Consider the following 19,593-nt stretch of genomic DNA (forward strand, 5'->3'; position numbering starts at 1 on the left):
TCGGTGCGGGGTCCGGGTGTTGGACTCCCCCCAAGATGACCTATCCAGTGGAGCATTTGTGAGGTCAGACAATAAAGTTGGACAAGAGAGCCTGGCCTTCAATCTCCATTCTAGTTTATCCCAAAAGTGCTTGATGGGGTTGAGGTCAGGGCTCTGTGCGGGCCAGTCAAGTTCTTCCGCACTAAACTCACCCAACCATGCCTTTATGGACCTTGCTTCGTGCACTAGCGCACGGACATGCTGGAGCAGGGCCAAACACCAAACTGTTCCCACAAAATTGGAAGCTACAATTGTCCAAAATGTCTTGGTATGCTGAATCTTTAAGATTTTCCTTCACTGGAACTAAGGGACCTAGGCCAATCCCTGAAAAACAACCTCATAGCATTATCCCTCCTCCACCAAACTTAACAGTTGGCACAATGCAGTCAGGCAGGTAACGTTCTCCTGGCATTCACCAAACCCAGACTCATCCATCAGACTGCCAGATAGAGAAGTGTGATTCATCACTCCACAGAACACGTTTCCACTGCTCCAGAGTCCAGTGGCGGCTTTACACCACTCCATCCAACGCTTGGCATTGTGCTTGGTGATGTAAGACTTGCATGCAGCTGCTCGGCCATAGAAACCCATGCCATAAAGCTCACGGCACAGTTTTTGTGTAGATGTTAATGCCAGAGGAGATTTGGAACTCTGCAGTTATTGAGTCAGCAAAACATTGGCGACTTTTATGCACTATGCCCCTTAGCACTCGGCGACTCCGTTCTGTAACTTTACGTGGTCTACCACTACATGGCTGAGCTGCTGTGGTTCCTAAACGCTTCTACTTTACAATAATAAATATCTAGGAGGGAAGAAATTTAATGAATGGACTTGTTGCAAAGGTGGCAGCATCCTATTAGGCTGGATTCACATGAGAACATTACGTCCGTAATGGACGGAACGTATTTCGTCCGCAAGTCCCGAACCGAACACACTGAAGGGAGCCGGGCTCCTAGCATGATAGTTATGTACGACGCTAGGAGTCCCTGCCTCGCTGCAGGACAACTGTCCCGTACTGTAATCATGTTTTCAGTACGGGACAGTTGTCCCGCAGCGAGGCAGGGACTCCTAGCGTCGTACATAACTATGATGCTAGGAGCCCGGCTCCGTGCAGTGTGTTCGGTCCGGGACTTGCGCCCGAAATACGTTCCGTCCTTTACGGACCAAACATGCTCGTGTGAATCCAGCCTAAGGGTATGTTCACACGATAGCAGGCATTTACGGCTGAAATGACAGACTGTTTTCAAAAGAAAACAGCTGCGTCGTTTCAGCCGTAAATGCTCCTCCTCGTAATATACGAGGCGTTTGTGACGCTCGTATATCTTGAGCTGCTCTTCATTGAGTTCAATGAAGAACGGCTCAAATTACGTTGCAAAGAAGTGTCCTGCACTTCTTTGCCGAGGCAGTCAATTTACGCGTCGTCGTTTGACAGCTGTCAAACAACGACGCGTAAATTACAGGTCGTCGGCACAGTACGTAGGCAAACCCATTCAAATGAATGGGCAGATGTTTGCCGACGTATTGTAGCCCTATTTTCAGACGTAAAACGAGGCCTAATACGCCTCATTTACGTCTGAAAATAGGTCGTGTGAACCCAGCCTTACAGTAACCCGCTGGAATTCAGTGAGCTCTTTAGAAAGACCCATTATTTCACAAATATTTGTAAAGGCGACTGCATGGCTAGATGAAGGATTTTATTCACCTGTGGCAATGGAACGGAACGAAACAACTGAATTCAATGATTAACAGGTGTGTCCCAATACTTTTGTCCATGTGGTGTATATAAATGCGCACACTCACTCTCATTTATCTGAGAAGAATGAAGAATACATTAGAACAAAAGCAAGCAACAAGCATCAGGTGCATAGACCAGTAGATAAGAAGCAGCAGAGGAGCAGAGTCCCGTGCTGGGAGTTGTTTCCTTCGGACCTATGGTGGCAGTGGGAGTGGACAGTCCCTTGTATTACCATCTGCAGGAGTGGCAGCACATGTCTGCTGAGGGGAAGCCTGACGGCCATTATGCAAGCCCTGCACTTTCCAGCGCCTTATCACCCCACTCCCGCTTACTCCTAGCATTAGACGGGGGCTTGGCTCCACGTCAGCTGTTTTGAAGAAGATGATTGGTGAGTATGGACATTACGAGGGGGCGTGTCCATCTCTGGCTGGTACATCAGTACAAAGTGATGGGCAGGTGATCGGCACTCAGCAACTTTCATCACAAGTGTGAGCGGGGGCGCGCTGCAGCTCAGCGCATCCAGGGAAGGAAGGGCTCCGGCCATCACAGGGCAAACCATGCAGAGCTGCACGAAATCCTGGGGGCTGCTGTGCCGATCGGTGAAGCTGCAGGGCACAGCGCTGGGGTGTAGCAGGAGAACAGCCTGGCACCTCATCCATGGGGCTTCTCGGAGCAGCAGCAGCCGGGTCTCGGCAGCAGCTCTCAGCTCACCCCCCAGCTCCCAGAGACAGATCGAGCTCCTCTTCCCCAGGCACGATGACTTCGCAGAGCGGCACATTGGACCGGGCGACAAGGAGAAGAGGGAGATGCTGCAAACTCTTGGACTGGAGGTGAGTGACTGAGCTGGGGACGTTCCCCTGTGTAGACTACGAGCTGGATGAGCTCCTGATCCAGAGTCTATCCATTTACTAGGCAGGTTATTAGTCTATTCTCTGTTATCACCCACTTCAGGCTAGGCAGAGGCTGATGTCCTGCATCCTGTCTGCTCCCATTATCCCTTCTCTCAAGTCTCCCATAATCTTCTAGTAGCGCTGTATATGCTTCTTATCACTTAGTTTACATCTTACCAGCCGCAGCTGCACTGTCACCCAGTTGTTGTTGTTTCCGGATGATGGTGGTTTGCATACCAAAGAAGTGTTTACACTGAAGCTATACAAAGGGAATCAAGGGCTCCGCTGTATTTGGCGCAGTGTGGTTATGCATCCTAAATCCGCAATGTGTATGGTGTTGTCCAAGTACAAGATGTCTTCTAATTGTAATTTTTTTTAATTTTTATGGAGATCCACTTGTTTATTAGAACACCTAGTCGATCCCTTTAAACAAGGCTCTGACAGAATGTGCTCTAACTCCCCAGTATATACTATGTGAAATGTGGTCCTTGTGTTGTGGTCCTAGGAATGGTAGAGCCGCAGCAAGTAGGTCTGTTCAATCCCTTATGAGATGTATCCCATATATATATATATCTATCTCTATGAAGCATTTTTAACATATAATATTTTTTCCCCTTAACCATCAGAGCATTGATGAGCTGATTGATCAAACTGTTCCGGCGAGCATTCGCCTGTCAAGACCCTTGAAAATGGATGATCACGTCTGTAAGTTGAATCCTGACCCTCATACTTTATAAGGGTGCGCTCACATGTAGGGTACTTGCGTTGTACTATTGCAGTGTAAAAGTATGCTGCAGGAATTGCGTTGCATGCCTATGGCGAGAAATATTCTGCGACGCAGGCAGATTTCTCTAGTAGTTGCAATACACAATACTTTTGCCCATAGACGTACGTTGTAAAGTTTTCTGTAGTGTAAACCTACAGGCGTAAAAATATAATGCAAGTGTGAACGCACCCGATCACTTCTACATATACAACGTGGGATGGTTATTAGATAAGTAGAGCCCAAGTGATATTACCCTAATCCCGTCAGACATTGCTTACAGGCTATGTAAACCTTTTGAACCCTTTTTTTTTTTTTTTGTCTAGTTTTTAATAAAACGATCATGGTGCTTTAATACAACTTTTAAATAGGGTCCAGCTGTTATCGATCACATCTAAGTTTCTAGATGGCTGTATCTCAAAGTAAAAAAAAAAAAGTAAAACTATTCAAAAGATGTATTAAACACCATAATACGTTGGGGGGGGGGGGGGGGACCGCTATTGATTACACCAAAAACACGGAAACTCTACGGAACGGAGACAAACTGAAGCATTTCCCTTAAAATCAATGGTAATGCAAACGGAAAGCTATGGGTTCCCCTGGCGGAGCCCCGACGCAGATGTGAATGAAGCTTTAGACAATGTTACTTCACTGAAATGTGGTGTTTTTTTTGTATACCCCCCCCCCCCCCCCCAACCCCCCCCCCCCCCTTGGAGTCCTTTTTGTGTATATAAAAAGTGTAAACCTGTACAGTAGCACAAAGACCAAATACAAATAAAGGAGGGTCTCTAGGCGTGTGTTCACACACGCACAAAATGACCAGGATTTTTAAAGCCAAAACCAGGCGTGAATCAAAGTATATAAGAAGGATTTGGCTTCTCATACACCATAATAAAGATAAATTTGACTTATGTGTTATGGATTCTTTCTTGGAAGATTGGTTGTCCAGGATTAGAAAAACATGGCTGCTTCCTTTCAAGTACAATACCACTCCTGTCCATGGGTTGCGTGTGATGTTGCAGCTCCGCTCCATTCAAGTAAATAGGGCTTCGCTGCAATACCACACATATCCTGTGGACATGAGTGGTGCTGTTTTTGGAAGAAGGCAGTCGTGTTTAATATTGACAACCTCTTAAGTGTTGCTGATATTCTTCCCATGTGAAGTTTGAGCGATGGCTGTTGCTTGGCAATTAAGCTAGATGTGCGGTTAAACTGTCGGCGGGGTTATGTTCACACTGGACCATTACTGGATTTCCACATGGGTTTTTACCTGCAAATTTTAATGTAAAGCTTTGATTGTCGCCAACTTTGTTTACCAGCAGTTCTTACAGCCATTCTGCTGCGTAAACTCTGTACAAACCGCCGCAGAACTCCACTTTCCTATTTTCTTGCGCGTTTTATGCTCCCTATTAAAGTCTATGGCCCAAGCACACAACCTCTCCGCTCAGAATATGCAGCATAAACTGGCATTCTCCAGACTTGAAAGCCACGCCGCACAACGTTTTTCAGCACGACTCTTCGACTTTTGTCCTCATGCTGGATGTCGCTGAGATTTGCAGAAATCTTATCCACTTTGCTGCTACTGTAAATGGTGCGTGATTTCCGCAATGTATCCGGCCAGTTGGAATATCAGTGCTTTGTTTGATGACCTATTCTTGTTCATTTAACCCTGGATCGCATGGTGTCTGCCTACATGCCCTATTTTTAATTTATAGTTTTTCTGTAATGAATATCCACTGCTTTGTTTTGCACATAGTGTTCCCCTCCCTCACGCTGTTTATGGCTTTCTCTGTATAGTTGCTGGGACTTGTTACATATTATTCCCCCCCCCCCTCTCTAAGGTTACATTCTTCTAGTCTAGTATGCGTGTTGGTTGCACTTGTGCTGTGCATTGTTTTCACGTTTATTCTCTTAACTGCAAATCTAAACAAGCCAATAAGCAATGTTTTAAGCTGATTGATCTGATCCACCATTAACCCTGTAATTCCAGACTGGTTGTTTTGTGTTCGGATCCTCTTTGTGTATTTCTAGTGTGTAGCTGTATACTGGCCCCTGGTAATTGTTGTAGCTTCCTGCGGTCTTCCTCCATGACAGGTTTGTCCCCCTGCTGCTGATTCCTCTCCCGTGTAATCGCATATAAAGCACATTGCAGCTGGAGTGCAAACTTTAAACCCATTTAGCTGCTGTCAAGTTGATGACCAGTTCAATCTGGCTGGCTCAGGATGACATCCGTGAATAGCTGGAGCGCAGCACAGTAGAAACTCGCAATTGTACCTATTGAACAGGAGGTTAACAGGCAAATGCTAAAAAAAAAAAAAAAAAAAAAAGTATTGTCATTGGGTGACTTGTATTTGAATACCTGCATTGTATGCGAAAATGTCAAGCCCCATATATGTATGTGTGTAATATATTTACATTTTGGGCATGATTATTATGAATAAGTATATTCCTAAATGTGTTTTTGTTTTTTTGTTTTTTTTTGCTTGCATGTGATAAGCAAATCCCAGAAAATATGATCAAATTTACATAAGCTCACGGAAATAGGCCATGCTTACTGATACAAGGGTAGGGTAAAAAACAAAACGTTTTCCAACAGGGTGCAGACGAGTCACAATGTTGTGTGGGAGGTAGCACAGGTGCCGAATACTAATAGACATCCACTCTCCGGCCCCATGCACACGACCAGAATCTTCATTCGTAATTATGCAATCTGTAATTATGGCTGAAATTGCAGACCGCTTAATTTCTGTTGGGCTCAGGCACCTTTCTGTATATTTACAGATGTTTCCGGGCCATAGAAATGATCTGCAAGTTATGGAACGTGTCCTATTGACAAGTGCGGCACAGACTCGCCCATAGAAGTCTGTGGGCGCTTCCGCAATTGTGCACGGCTACAGATGTGTATCTATAGCCGTCGGATCTGTGTCTGCAGACCGTAAAAAAAACACACCTATACTATGGGCCAATGGACGTGGTTTCCACGTACTGTGCACTGCCCGGTCTGCCAAAAAAATAGGACCTGTTATTGTATGGCCCGCAATTGCGGTCTGGGCTCCTTACGGTCCATGTACATCTTGTGTGCACAGTCCGTGACAGGACACTGTGGCCCGTCCATACTGTAATCCCGGAGCGTGCACACCGCTACAGTTGTATGCATTGGGCCTTATGTTGTGCATTTGTGCCCTTTGTGTTATGTGCCTAAACATGGCTGCACAAATAAAATAGCTTTTAGTTCAAGGACTACACCTTTCTATATTGCACAATGAGGTTTTCTTGCATCAATAAGAGAATGGTGTAAAAGACAGAGCCATCCAGTGCAAACGTTATGTAAATCAATGGTTTTTTTTTTTTATCCAAATGTTTTTTAGTAAAACCTTAAAGAATGCAATCTTATCAATAGTGTTGAAATGCATTTTGATGCTATAATCCTATAATTTGCTATTTTCATACAATTGCTTTTGCCCCATTCCAAGTAATCCCATCGTTCTTCAGAATTATAATTTCCCTTTTTCGATCTATCACAATGTCCCATGGTGTGACTAGAATTGACCACTACTGATGAGCTATTTAAAAGGTTGAAGTACGTAGGTGCCCAATGCGCTCCAAAGATTGGATTTGTCCATCCCTATTCATGTTTGCAGCATGAACCAAGATCACGGAGTGGTCCAGATGAGAAGGAATTTCAGATTAGGTCCTGGCTCTGCAGCTGCTGCTCGCTGGACATGACCCTCCGCCTGGGTTCTGATTCATCACAAAAATCCACAACCATTGTACCACCATATATGTAAACTATTTTTACAATTGCACTGACATGGTGCAGAAGACCTTTTGCATGGATATTTGGGTGTCCTGCAGATCTTAAATCTGCGTCCTACACTGTCTGTTGCTAATTTTATGGCTTATTGGGGTAAACTGGCTTTGGATAGGGTGTGTGTGCGCGCGTGCGTGTTTTTTCTTGTCCAGTTCTTTAAATCACATCCAGTCTTCTAAGCACTGTTCGTCATGTTTTTCGTTCATGTTCGGTTTATATGCTGTGAATGTAACCATAGGCTCCAATTGACTTGACATATGTCAGTGTCGTATTTCCATACGTTCAAGTGCTATGCACCAAGTCGCGTTTTTTTTAATTTTTTAAATGTACTTTTTCCCAGCTGTATTGAAAAGCGTAGTTTACCGCGAAGAAACTTGTACTTGCAGTATATATTTCTTTAACTAGGGTGATGTAATGGTATACAGTTGCATACATTGGGTGTTTACGTTGAGCGCACACGCCTCAAAGTTCGTGCTAAATCAAAAACGTCATGTGAACAGCGCCTTATCGCAGTGAATAGATTTTCAACAGACTTCAATCTAGGTGCAAAGACAAAGGGGTGTGTCGCCTATGCCCATTGTGCTGACAACCTCGTGTCAAAAGTTTAACCTCTAAATGTGTTTCATTCTACATTTTGTCTCTCAAGCAAGCTAATTATTTTATTCAATTTGAATTAAAGGGAACCGGTCACCAGCATTTCACCTATTGAACAATACTCACCCCTCGCTGGCCGCTGCTGTCAATAGTTCATTGCCGTTATCTCCTGAGCTGACCATAAATAACGATGTGCAAACATTTTGCGCCTTTTATGGTAATAATCCTGCACTCTCGTTCCAATTATACCCGCCCGCTGCCAAAAACTGGCCCACCCTGAATGCTATCAATCAAAAGTAAGGGTTAACTCTGAAAGGGTTGAGGTATGAAGATATGACTCTTTCCAACGAAGATATGACTTTTATGCTCATTCGCATACAGCACAGGAACACTAAAAAGCTGAATACTAAAGCTGCAGAGCCGACTAAGACAATTATAGGTTATATAGAAATGATTTTTCACCCACTGCCACCTGGTATTGCTGGTTTAATAGGTGAAATGCTGGCGACAGGTGCCCTTTAAGTAATGTTAATAGAAGTCCACATATTGGTCTCTGTGGCATACTATGTTATATGAAGACTACTCAGACTAGTGAATTTGTGATTAACCCCTTCCTGCTTTGGCCACTTTTGACCTTCCTGACAGAGCCTCGTTTTTCCAAGTATGACATGTTTCACTTTATGTGGTAAAAACTTTGGAATGCTTTTACCTATCCAAGAGATTCTGAGATTGTTTTCTTGGGACATATTGGACTTTATGTTAATGGCAAAATTTGCTCCATACATTCAGTATTTAATTGTGAAAATCACATTTAGCGAAATTGCAAAAATTATCTTTCTTAATGTATCTGCTTGTAAGACAGGCAGTTATACCACACAAAATTGTTGCGAATTAACATCCCCCATATGTCTACTTTAGATGGACATCGTTTTTTAACATCCTTTTATTTTTCTAGGACGTTACAAGGCTTAGAACTTTAGCAGCAATTTCTCACATTTTCAAGAATTTCAAAAGGCAATCTTTTATTTTATTTTTTAAAGAAAGTTTCTTAACCCTTTTAATTCCTGTGAAATGTCTAGAGGTGAAGTTGACTTTTTTTTTTTTTTGTAACACAAGGTTTTACCAACGAAACGGAACTTCATATTTATTACCCTGATTCTGCAGTTTTAGGAGATATCCCACGTGAGGCCCTAGCGTGCTAAAGGACTGAAGCAGTGTCCTCAGAAGCAAAGGAGCACCTAGTGGATTTTGGGGCCTACTTTTTATTAGACTATATTTTAGGCACCATGTGAGGTTTGAAGGGCTCTTGCAGTGCCAAAACAGTGGAAATCCCCCAAAGTGACCCCATTTGGGAAACTACACCCCTTAAGGAAATGATCTAGGGGTATAGTGATCATTTTGACCCCACGTTTTTTTTGCAGACATTTATAAAGTACAGTGAAGTTTACCGCTCAGACGGCACTGGTAACAGTCCAATATCATTCAGTATGGGCTCTCTCCCAGAAAAATGCAGTGGACAGTCTGCAATCCAATGAGGGTGTGGATGGTAATTCTTATCCTTGTAGTTCCACCAAGCTCCTTATTGTCTCTCTCCACATTCAAAGAACTCCTGGTAGGAAAAGGATCTTATGTCTCTAATAGATGGAAAAAGGAAGACACAGTGCAACACCCTCTGCAAAAGACATTATTGGAAGTTGGCTGTGAAAATGGAAATCTACATTGTTTCAAAGAAAATATAGGTTTAGCTATAATTTTTTTTTTTTCCAGAAGGACTTAAGGAGAAAAAGCACTGCAACATTTGTAAAGCAATTTCTCCCAAGTAAAATACCCCACGTGTGGTTGTAAACTGCTGTTTGGACACATAGCAGTGCTTGGAAGGGAAAACCATTTGGCTTTTGGAGCTCAAATTTAGCAGGAATGGTCTGCGGAGGCCATGTCACATTTCCAAAGCCCCCAAGGGACCAAAACCGTGAAAACGCCCAAAAAGTGACTCCATTTAGGAAACTACACCACATGAACAATTAATCTAGGGGTGTAGTGAGCATTTTGACCCCACGGGTGTTTCATATATTTTATTAGAATTGGGCAGTGAAAATACAAACAATCCTTTTTCTTCAATAAGACGTAGCTTTAGCTAAAATTTTCATTTTCTCAACAAATAAAGGTTAAAAAAAAAAGAACACCCAACATTTGTAAAGCAATTTCTCCTGAGTACAGCAATACCCAATATGTGGTCATAAACAGCTGTTTGGACACATGCCAGGGCTCAGAAGCGAAGGAGCGCCATTTGGCTTTTGGAGCACAGATTTTGCTGGATTGGTTTCTGGTCGCACTTGCTAAGCCCCCGTGGGACCAAAACAGTAGAAACCCCCCCCCCCCCCAGAAGTGACCCCTTTTAGGAAACTACACCCCTCAAGGTATTCACCTAGAAGTGTAGTGAGCATGTTAACCCCACAGGTGTTTTGCAGAAACTAGTGTGCACTCGTTGTTACAAAGTGAAAATGGGATTCTTTGCTTAGATATGCCAATATGTGGTGCCCAGCTTGTGCCACCATAACCAGACAGCTCTCATTATTATGCTGTGTTTCCCGGTTTTAGAATCACTCAACATGGGGCCCTAATCTTTTGCCTGGACATTCGACCAAGCTCGGGATTGAAAGAGTACCATGCAAAATTGAGGCCTAATCTGGTGATTTACAAAGTATTGGCTCACAATTGCAGAGGCTCTGATGTGAAATAATAAAAGAAACCCCTGAGAAGAGACCCCATTTTGGAAACTACACCCCCTCATGGCATTTATTAAGGAGGGTAGTGAGCATTTTCACCCCACAGGTCTTTTCCTAAAATGATGGTGCAAAGTAAAATATTTTTTTCCCCTAGATGTGCCACTTCAGTGGCAAATATGCCATGACAAGCTTGTGCCACTGGAGAAACACACCCCAAAAACTGTTAAAAGGGTTCTCCTGGGTATGGTGATGCCATATATGTGGAAGTAAACTGGTGTTTGGGCACACTAGTGCTCAGAAGGGAGTAAGCACTATTTGGCTTTTGGAGCGTGGATTTTGTTTAGAGTTTTACTGGTATTTCAGTTTTATAATGTGTGGGTACATGTAAACTGGGCAGAGTACATCAGGGACATAGTCAGGTGGCATAATAATGGGGTAAAATCCATAGATTTGTGGAGCAATCCTTTCTGCACAGGCCATTGTCGCACTGATAAATGATGTCCTTTCTTATCCCCCTTTTAGTCCACGTTTGGGAGTTTTGCTGGGAAAGTGTTGTCCTGGTATAATATGGGCACCCTCTCTTCTGACAGATGTTTGGGTCCTACCCTTCCTGTTTCCCTAATTTTAGGGCCTTGATAAATCGCCTTTTGAAACAGGAGAAATGTTCCCCTCGGGCAGGCACAACTGCATATTTTTCTTTCCTGACTTATTGGAGCTTTTATTTTTTCATAGATGTAGTGGTATGAAGGCTGTTCTGTTTGCGGGATGTGCTGTAGTTATTGGTACCGTTCTGGGGTACATGCAACTTTTTGTCCTGGTTTTTTTATTTATTTTTTTATATTTCCGGACGTTAGGTGACAAACTGCAATTCTGGCATCGCTGCATCTGAGGGGTTACTGGCAGGAATCGGAGCTAGCTCTGGTTTCTGCCGTTACAGGTGGATGTCGGCTGTAAACATACAGCTGACATCCACCGCTGATGACGCCGGCTCAGTTCCTGAGCCGGCGCCATCTTGCCGGCGGCTAAGGAAGCCTTTTAGGCTCCGCCTCCGGTCGAGGCCTGAAAGTTTTCTGTACTAGGCATACCGGGAGGCCAGTGTTAGGCCTCTGGTTGCCTTTGTAACCACTGGCACCCTAGCAATTTCATTGCTGGGGTGCCGATGAGCTGCAAACGCCTTTAATGCAGCGATCGCTTTTGACTGCTGCATTTAAGGGGTTAATGGCCAGGATCGGAGCAAACTTCTGTCCTCATTACCCCATGGTGCTAGCTGTAATATGCAGCCGACAACAGGGGTTGGTGGCACAGACTCCGCTTCTGAGCCGGTGTCGACAGTTTACCGCATGGATACGGCAAAATGCGGGAAGCACTAGCTTTCCATGACCTATCCATACGCCAAATGTCGGGAAGGTGTTAATATGTACCGAAAAATTTCAAGTGACTCCACAACCTTTTTTTTTTGTGCTTGCATGGCATATGCGAGAAGCCGATAAATACGAGGATGATTTCAAGAGAAAACGTCCTCTGAATCCAGGTGTTTTTGGAGCTGATTTTCAAAGCTTTAGTTGTAGTGTCAATGGAAAATCAGCTTGTAGAACGTTCTTTTTACAGAGTATTTTTGAGGTGTGTTTTATTTATTTTCTGTTTTCTGCTAACAGCTTCCCATTGATTTCAAAGCGTAAAACACTCATCGTGCTTCGAAATAAGTACATATTACTGCATACTAACTAGTTGTGGTGTAGTGTGTGAATGGAGTTTTTCCTCTGTGCTATAAAATGGATAGGGATGGGTGGGGTGTTAACCAAATTGTTCTTGTATTTCTCTGAAACCAGTCTGAACTGGAACTAAAAGACCTTAATCTGCACCCCCAACCCCCCCCCCCCAACCAGCATGACATTGTAAAGAAGTTATGCCTACATTTATGCTTTCCAGTATCTGGATACTGGCATCGGCAGAGTTAAAATTCAGAGTAAAACATGACTTCAAAGGATTGAATACTTCAGCTGGCTTAGCTCCGACCCCCTCATTACCCCAATGAATAAGACTCTGACAACTGTTGTGGTGAAAGGCCATAGCAGCCATATATATTTAACCAAATATGCGAATTCTGCATAATCCTAAGGGTATGTGCACACACACTAATTACGTCCGTGATTGACGGACGTATTTCGGCCGCAAGTAGTGGACCGAACACAGTGCAGGGAGCCGGGCTCCTAGCATCATACTTATGTACGATGCTAGGAGTCCCTGCCTCGCTGCAGGACAACTGTCCCGTACTGTAATCATGTTTTCAGTACGGGACAGTCGTCCTGCAGAGAGGCAGGGACTCCTAGCATCGTACATAAGTATGATGCTAGGAGCCCGGCTCCCTGCACTGTGTTCGGTCCGGGTCTTCCGGCCGAAATACGTCCGTCAATTACGGACGTAATTAGTGTGTGCACATACCCTAAATATAAATAACAACAAATAGCGTATGATGGGGGGGGCGCTCCTTGAAGACAGTCTCCAATTCTCTTTTTTTTCCCCTTAGTCGTCCACATCTGACCTAAAGGCACCGTATGCAATGTCTAAACTGCTCCTGGGGACTCCATTCCCCCCCCCCCCCCCCCCAGGAACTCCACCTGGTGTACACCAACCCGTTCTCGTGCATCTGACCTGTCTTCTATCTCCAAGGAACCCCATCTCCCTGCCACACAGGCTACAGTGACACCTTACTGTCGGCCGTCCCGCCACACCTGAAGGGCAAGCACCAAACCCTCCTGCAAACAACATATCCATGGCAATTGCATTCAAATGGACCCCGTCGGCTCTGCGAAACTCCGCAGAAGGTGTCTCCAAATCGCGGTGCCGGACCTCAATTCCAGCGAACAAAGCGGGCGACCTCCTTGTTAATCTTCGCCCTAGCTTTATTCAAGCTGTCAACTGACTGTGTCTGTCGTCAGGTCCGTCTTGCCACAATGTCTCACCAAATAACCAACATATTTGGAAATGCTGACCATAGACGCAACAAATCCAGCTTTACATCCCGAAGCAGCCCAGGCAACAGATCATTCACAGCCCTATCCGTGCCCAACACTCCCCCAGCTCCCGAAGGCAATACAGTCGTCCCCCCGCTCCCCTGAGAACCCGAACCACTCCTCACCTGGGCAGGACCCCCAGCAGCCATTGTGGCAGCGCCAGAAATTCTCACAGGCTGACTGGCAGCACCACCGGCCATCGTCCTGGGAACCCCTTCCGGCATAGAGGCGTCAGGAAAGTCCTCACAATCTGCAGCCTCCTTTGGCAGTTCCCCAACCCCCTGCTGGCGGCTTTCCCTAGAAGCACTACCGTGTGCCAGACCAGGGGAGCTAAGCTCTGCCCCTGGTTATGTTGAGAAGGCCGCCGGCCCACACTCCTGCGAAGGCCGCAGCGCCGGACACTCTGCTCTTCCACCGAAATGCTACCTGCTGTTCCGACAGCCGAAGCTGCTGGCCTGTCAGATGCTGGGAAGCCTGCACACTGCTGGAATCGTGCAGCTCCTGACTGCAGGGCAGTCCCCTGCCTAGCTGCTTCGCCGACCAGCAACTCGCCAGAGGAATCAGCCATACTGCTCTCCTCTGCATGTCGTCCGGACATGCAGCGAACGACCTAATTAAGCTTATTTTCCATTTAAGCTTATTTTTTTGCACTTATTTCCCTGTAGTAATTGGGTTTTTATTTTTGCATTACTGGCTTCTATAAGGTTTCTTGGACTGGATTTGAGAAACACAGGGCTTCGTTGTTTTGACTGAATCAATAGCGCAGTCGACTGTGCTATTGATTCTGTCAAACAGAACCTTGTCACATCGGTGACGGACGGAAACCATTAGCTAGGTCTCCGCTAATAATTCTTGGTCTCTGCATAACCACCTTTTAATATAAGTAGTACTATGCAGCGCCTACACAAAATACAGTCCAAACAAAATTGTGTGTATTATATTATCATTTTATTTTTATTTTTTTGCTTTTATCTCCATTAGAAAGTAATGTGCCCCAGTGTCGGGTGGGATTTGGACAGATCCCATTCCAGTAAAGCCAGGTTCACGCCTCGCAGTGAAAAAATGTCTCCTTCCCCTTTTTTTTTTATTTTATTTTTTTTTTTTTAATTGGTGAAAAAAATATTACAATTTGTCACAATTTTTCCAATGTAAACTTTGCCATGGTTCCAGGCAACAAAAATAAATGCATTTTAAGTGTGACCTGTTAACTTGGATGAGGTGGGGAAAGAGGCCCCCTGTATGGTGGTGATCAGGTCTACAACAGACATGGAAGAGGGGTAAATGACCCTGTAATATCACAATACACTACACAGGGGACGATGCACAGGGGCTGGAGGGAGGCAATAGAGGAAGTGGATTGATGGCGCAGGGGGAAGGTCCTGGTGATCTTCTTACCTCCAACTTTCCCTCCTGTGGGGATTCTGACCCAGGCACTACCACAGACTTGTCTCCTTACTCCTTTTTTGGCTCTCTACCTTTTGCAGCTCTTCTGAGTTTGGGACCGGGTGGTTCCTAGTGATGCCATACGGGTCCCACATAAAGCTTTAATGGCTGTGTGCCAGCGCGCAACTGATGCCATTGGAAGCTGCCCGGCAGGGCCATGCTGGCTGCTCTGTTCGAAAGTTTAACCCGTTCCCAACATGCGGACGTTGCTTTACTGTGGTAACCAGACCACATCTATATTTGCTTAGGTCCCCTGTGTATGTCCAGAGTGTGGCACGTTTGTTTCTATGTGCATACAGGACATTCCAAGGAGGCTTGTTTACTTTTGCATCGCTGTGACAAGTGGTTGAGGAGTACTACTGCTAACCCTGTCTTGTGTCCTATCGATTGAAAGGTTTTCAATATCACCTGTTTCCTGAAATTTTATCAGGGACCGTGGATCTGTGTGCCTGCGCCTACACTCAGTACTTTTGGCATTTAGTGCCCTATTTTTAATACTATACGAATAAAACTACTTTTAACGTTTTTCTAGGCAGGATTATACATTTATTAATTAACGTTTACTATTTACACAGATTTTTTGGGAATTTAACTCGCATTTTTCGCTTTTTTTTTTTTTTTTTTAATTTTTTTACGGCTGTTTTTTGAGCGGTTTTCAAGAGTCTATGGAAAAACTGCTCCAAGAAGTGCCCTGCACTTTTTCGCGGCCGTTTCTCAAAACGGGCGTGCGAGAAAAAAACAAACTGCCAGTCGGAACAGAACAGTTTTTCCCATTGCAATCAATGGGCAGATGTTTGGAGGCACTCTGTTTACGGCCCGAAAAACGGCTGAAAATAGGCCATGTGAACATACTCTCAGTATAAATTTACTGTAGTTCGCTGTTCGTAACTGATGCTATTACATAAAAAAAAATAATAATCTGTAGTCTGACGGAAGTTCAGATTTTTTTATCTGACGTTCGTACAGTAAGTCTTACATAACGTAGATATGCTGTTTTGGTAAAATATTTTTTACGGTTTATAGTTTAATTTTATTCTTATTTAGTCTTACTTTTTATATCCGCCTATCTTATTTTTTATTTAAAGTTCTTCAATCTTATTTCTGTTCACTATACGCGTGTAAAAATACCAATGTGTGTGTGTATATATAATATATACACACACACACACACACACACACACACACACACCTGTAATAGATCAAAACGTCTCAATCATACAGAAGGATGTATTCGGTCCTGGAGTCATGTGCTGTCATTGCCTGATACGGCCAGCAAGGGAGACTAGGAATATGCCCCACTCCTTTTTTTTGTTTCCTCCTCCAGTGATGAGGGACCCCCCCCCCAAAGGTGACCCAGGAGAGCAGCTTAGGCAACCCCAATGATTGATCCCGTGTGGACTCTACCCCCCCCCCCCACTGAAAATCATGAGCCTCAAATTCCAGATTTTTATGGGCAGCTCAGGAATTCGGTTTGACTGCAGGCCTCCAAGAAATTGACTTTTTCAAGGTCTTTTTCTCTGAAGAGTTTGTTAATTTAAAGAGGCTCTGTCACCACATTATAAGTGCCCTATCTCCTACATAGTCTGATCAGCGCTGTAATGTAGATAACAGCAGTGGTTTTTATTTTGAAAAACTATACTTTTTGAGCAAGTTATGAGCAATTTTAGATTTATGCTAATTAGTTTCTTAAAGACCAACTGGGCGTGTTTTTACTTTGGTCAGCCTCCTACATTTCTTTACAACACCCACTTGGTCAAAAGTAAAAACATGCCCAGTTGGTCATTAAGAAACTAATTAACATAAATCTAAAATTGCTCAAAGGATCGTTTTTCAAAATAAAAACCACTGCGGTTATCTACATTACAGTGCCGATCAGACTATGTAGGAGATAGGGCACTTATAATGTGGTGACAGAGCCTCTTTAATGGTGGCCCAGACTAATCTGTACGCCCAATAATTTTTAACCCAAAACCTCACTACATCATTTGTTAGGTGGACCTCTGTAGATGCAGCGGAGATGACTGTTTGGGGCCTTGTGCTGCATATGGGACTAGTGAGGAAGCCAGAGATTAGGCAATACTGTATTACAGATATTTTGTACAACACGCCAATTTACAGCAAGGCCATGACCCGGATACGCTCCAAAGCTATTTTAAAATTCTTTCATTCTAATTATAATGCACAGTGCCAACCCCAGGATGACCCCACATTTGACCATCTATTTAAAATCAGGCCAGTCATTGATTGTTTCAGCACCAAATTTTCACAAGTGTACACCCCACGATAAAAATATTTCCATAGACTAGTCCCTTGTTCATTTTAAGGGGAGGCTTAAATTCCACCAATACCTGCCCAATAACAGGGAAAGGTATGGAATTTAAATTGTACAAACTGTGTGAGAGTACATCTGGGTATACAAACAGGTTTAGGGTTTACGAAGGAAAGGACTCTATTATTGAACCGCAAGAATGCCACCCCGTCCTGGGAGTTAGTGGGGAAAATAGTGTGGGATTTGATAAACCCATTGCTGAACAAGGATTATCACCTTTACGTGGATAACTTCTTTAACAGCATCCCACTATTTAGGTGCCTTTCTGCCAGAAGTACTGTAGCATGCAGTACTGTGCGCAAAAATCTGAGCCCTCCCTAAAACACTGCTTAGCCAAAGCCTCAGAAGGGGTGAGCGCAGGGAACTATGCAGCGAGAACATGTTTGTCATATATAAGGACAAGAGGGATGTCCTTATATTGACGGCAGCTGCAGCACCCCTATCCCTGTATGAGGTGCCACCACAGTGACCGACAAGCAAAATTGCATCCTGGGCTACAATAAGTACATGGGCGGATTGATCAAGTACTGAAGCCGTATAGTGCCCTGCAGAAAACCAAGGTATGGTACAAAAAGCTGGCCGTGCACATTCTACAGATGGCATTGTATAATGCTTACGTGCTATTCCGATGTGCAGGCCGGACAGGGACATTCCTTAACTTTCAAGAGGTGGTGATCAAGGCACTTCTATTTTGGAACCAGGCAGGGAAGGGCCCAAGCACATCTGCTGGTAGCGATACTCCACATATGGTACCAGGGCAATATTTCCCCAATGAACTGCCCCAATCTGCAAAGAAGGGAAGGACCAAAAAAAAAGGTGTGTATTTTCTAATTCCCTTTTGGAACACACACACACTATTTACCACTGTGAAACCGGTGTATCAAGGATTGCTTCAAAGCATACCACACATCCATAAATTAGTCATTTCATCCTTCATTTACCCCTTTATTATACCAAAAGCAACATTGCGTCCACACACACATCCAGCTAAATCCTAGCTCCAAATGTCAAATGGTGCTTCTGACCCCTTTTATGTGTCCAAATAGCCGTTTATGACCACATATGGGGTATTTTTTTTTTACTCAGGAGAAATTGCTTTACAAATGTTGTGGTGCTTTTTTTTTCTCCTTTAGTCCTTGTGGAAATGAGCAAAAAATAGCTCGTACTCGCGTTTTGCGAGGGGTCAATTACGGCTGTAATTTGGAGCTGTTCTTCATTGAAGTCCATGAAAAACGGCTCAAATTACGTCCCAAGAAGTGTCCTGCACTTCTTTGACGACGCTGTTATTTTACGTGCCGTCTTTTTTGACAGCGACGTGTAAAATTACAGGTCGTCGGCGCAGTACGTCGGCAAACCCATTGAAATGAATGGGCAGGTGTTTGCCGACGTATTTGAGCCGTGTTTTCAGGCGTAAAACGCATCGTTTACGCCTGAAAATAGGTTGTGTGAACCCAGGCTAAAGGGCTAAGAAACTTTCTAAATGCTGTTTTTGAATACTTTGAGGGGTGCAGTTTTTAAAATGGGGTGACTTATGGGGATTTTTATTGTATAGGCCCCTCAAAGCCACTATAAAACTGAACTGGTCTTTGTAAAAATAGCCTTTTGAAATTTTCTTGCAAATTTGAGAAATTGCTGCTAAAGTTCTAAGCATTGTAACGTCCCCGAAAAATAAAAGGATGTTCAAAAAAACGATGCCACTCTAAAGTAGACATGGGATGTTAATTAGCAACAATTTGTGTGGTATAACTGCCTGTCTTACAAGCAGATACATTTAAAGAGGCTCTGTCACCAGATTCTCAAATCCCTATCTCCTATTGCATGTGATCGGCGCTGCAATGTAGATAACAGTAACGTTTTTTTTTTTTGTTTTTTTTTTTTAAAAGCTCATAACTTGGCCAAAAGTTTATATATATATATATATATATATATATATAGTTTTAAATGGACAACTGGGCGTGTATTGTGTTTTTAACTGGGCGTTGTGAATAGAAGTGTATGATGCTGATGAATCCGTGACCAGTCAGCATCATGCACTCCTCTCCATTCATTTACACAGCAGCATCACGTTCTTACTAGAACGATGTGCAGCCACGTACACAGACATTAACCAAGTGTCCTGATAATGAATATACATGACCTCCAGCCTGGACGTCATGTGTATTCAGAATCCTGACCCTTCTGAATCTTTTCTGTGAGATTTCCAGCAAGGGAAACGAAATCTCGTTTACCTCGTAATCTTGCGAGATTAC

General features: G+C 43.9%; 1 protein-coding gene across 2 annotated transcripts in view; it reads left to right on the forward strand.

Annotated features, from left to right (window-relative positions):
* Nucleotides 1-2,010: 2,010 nt before the first annotated feature.
* GLDC (glycine decarboxylase) overlaps nucleotides 2,011-19,593 on the forward strand; it is a 69,581-nt gene continuing 51,998 nt past the window's right edge. The window contains exons 1-2 of one of the 2 annotated variants that reach the window (XM_075827301.1): nucleotides 2,011-2,604; nucleotides 3,291-3,369. In XM_075827301.1, coding sequence (XP_075683416.1) covers nucleotides 2,332-2,604; nucleotides 3,291-3,369 — 352 coding nt within the window. In that variant the 5' untranslated portion in view covers nucleotides 2,011-2,331. The remainder of the gene's footprint in view (nucleotides 2,605-3,290; nucleotides 3,370-19,593) is intronic. The other variant, XM_075827292.1, reaches the window with a different exon arrangement.

Source organism: Rhinoderma darwinii, chromosome 1 (assembly GCF_050947455.1).
Source record: "Rhinoderma darwinii isolate aRhiDar2 chromosome 1, aRhiDar2.hap1, whole genome shotgun sequence".
Lineage (NCBI taxonomy): Eukaryota > Metazoa > Chordata > Amphibia > Anura > Rhinodermatidae > Rhinoderma > Rhinoderma darwinii.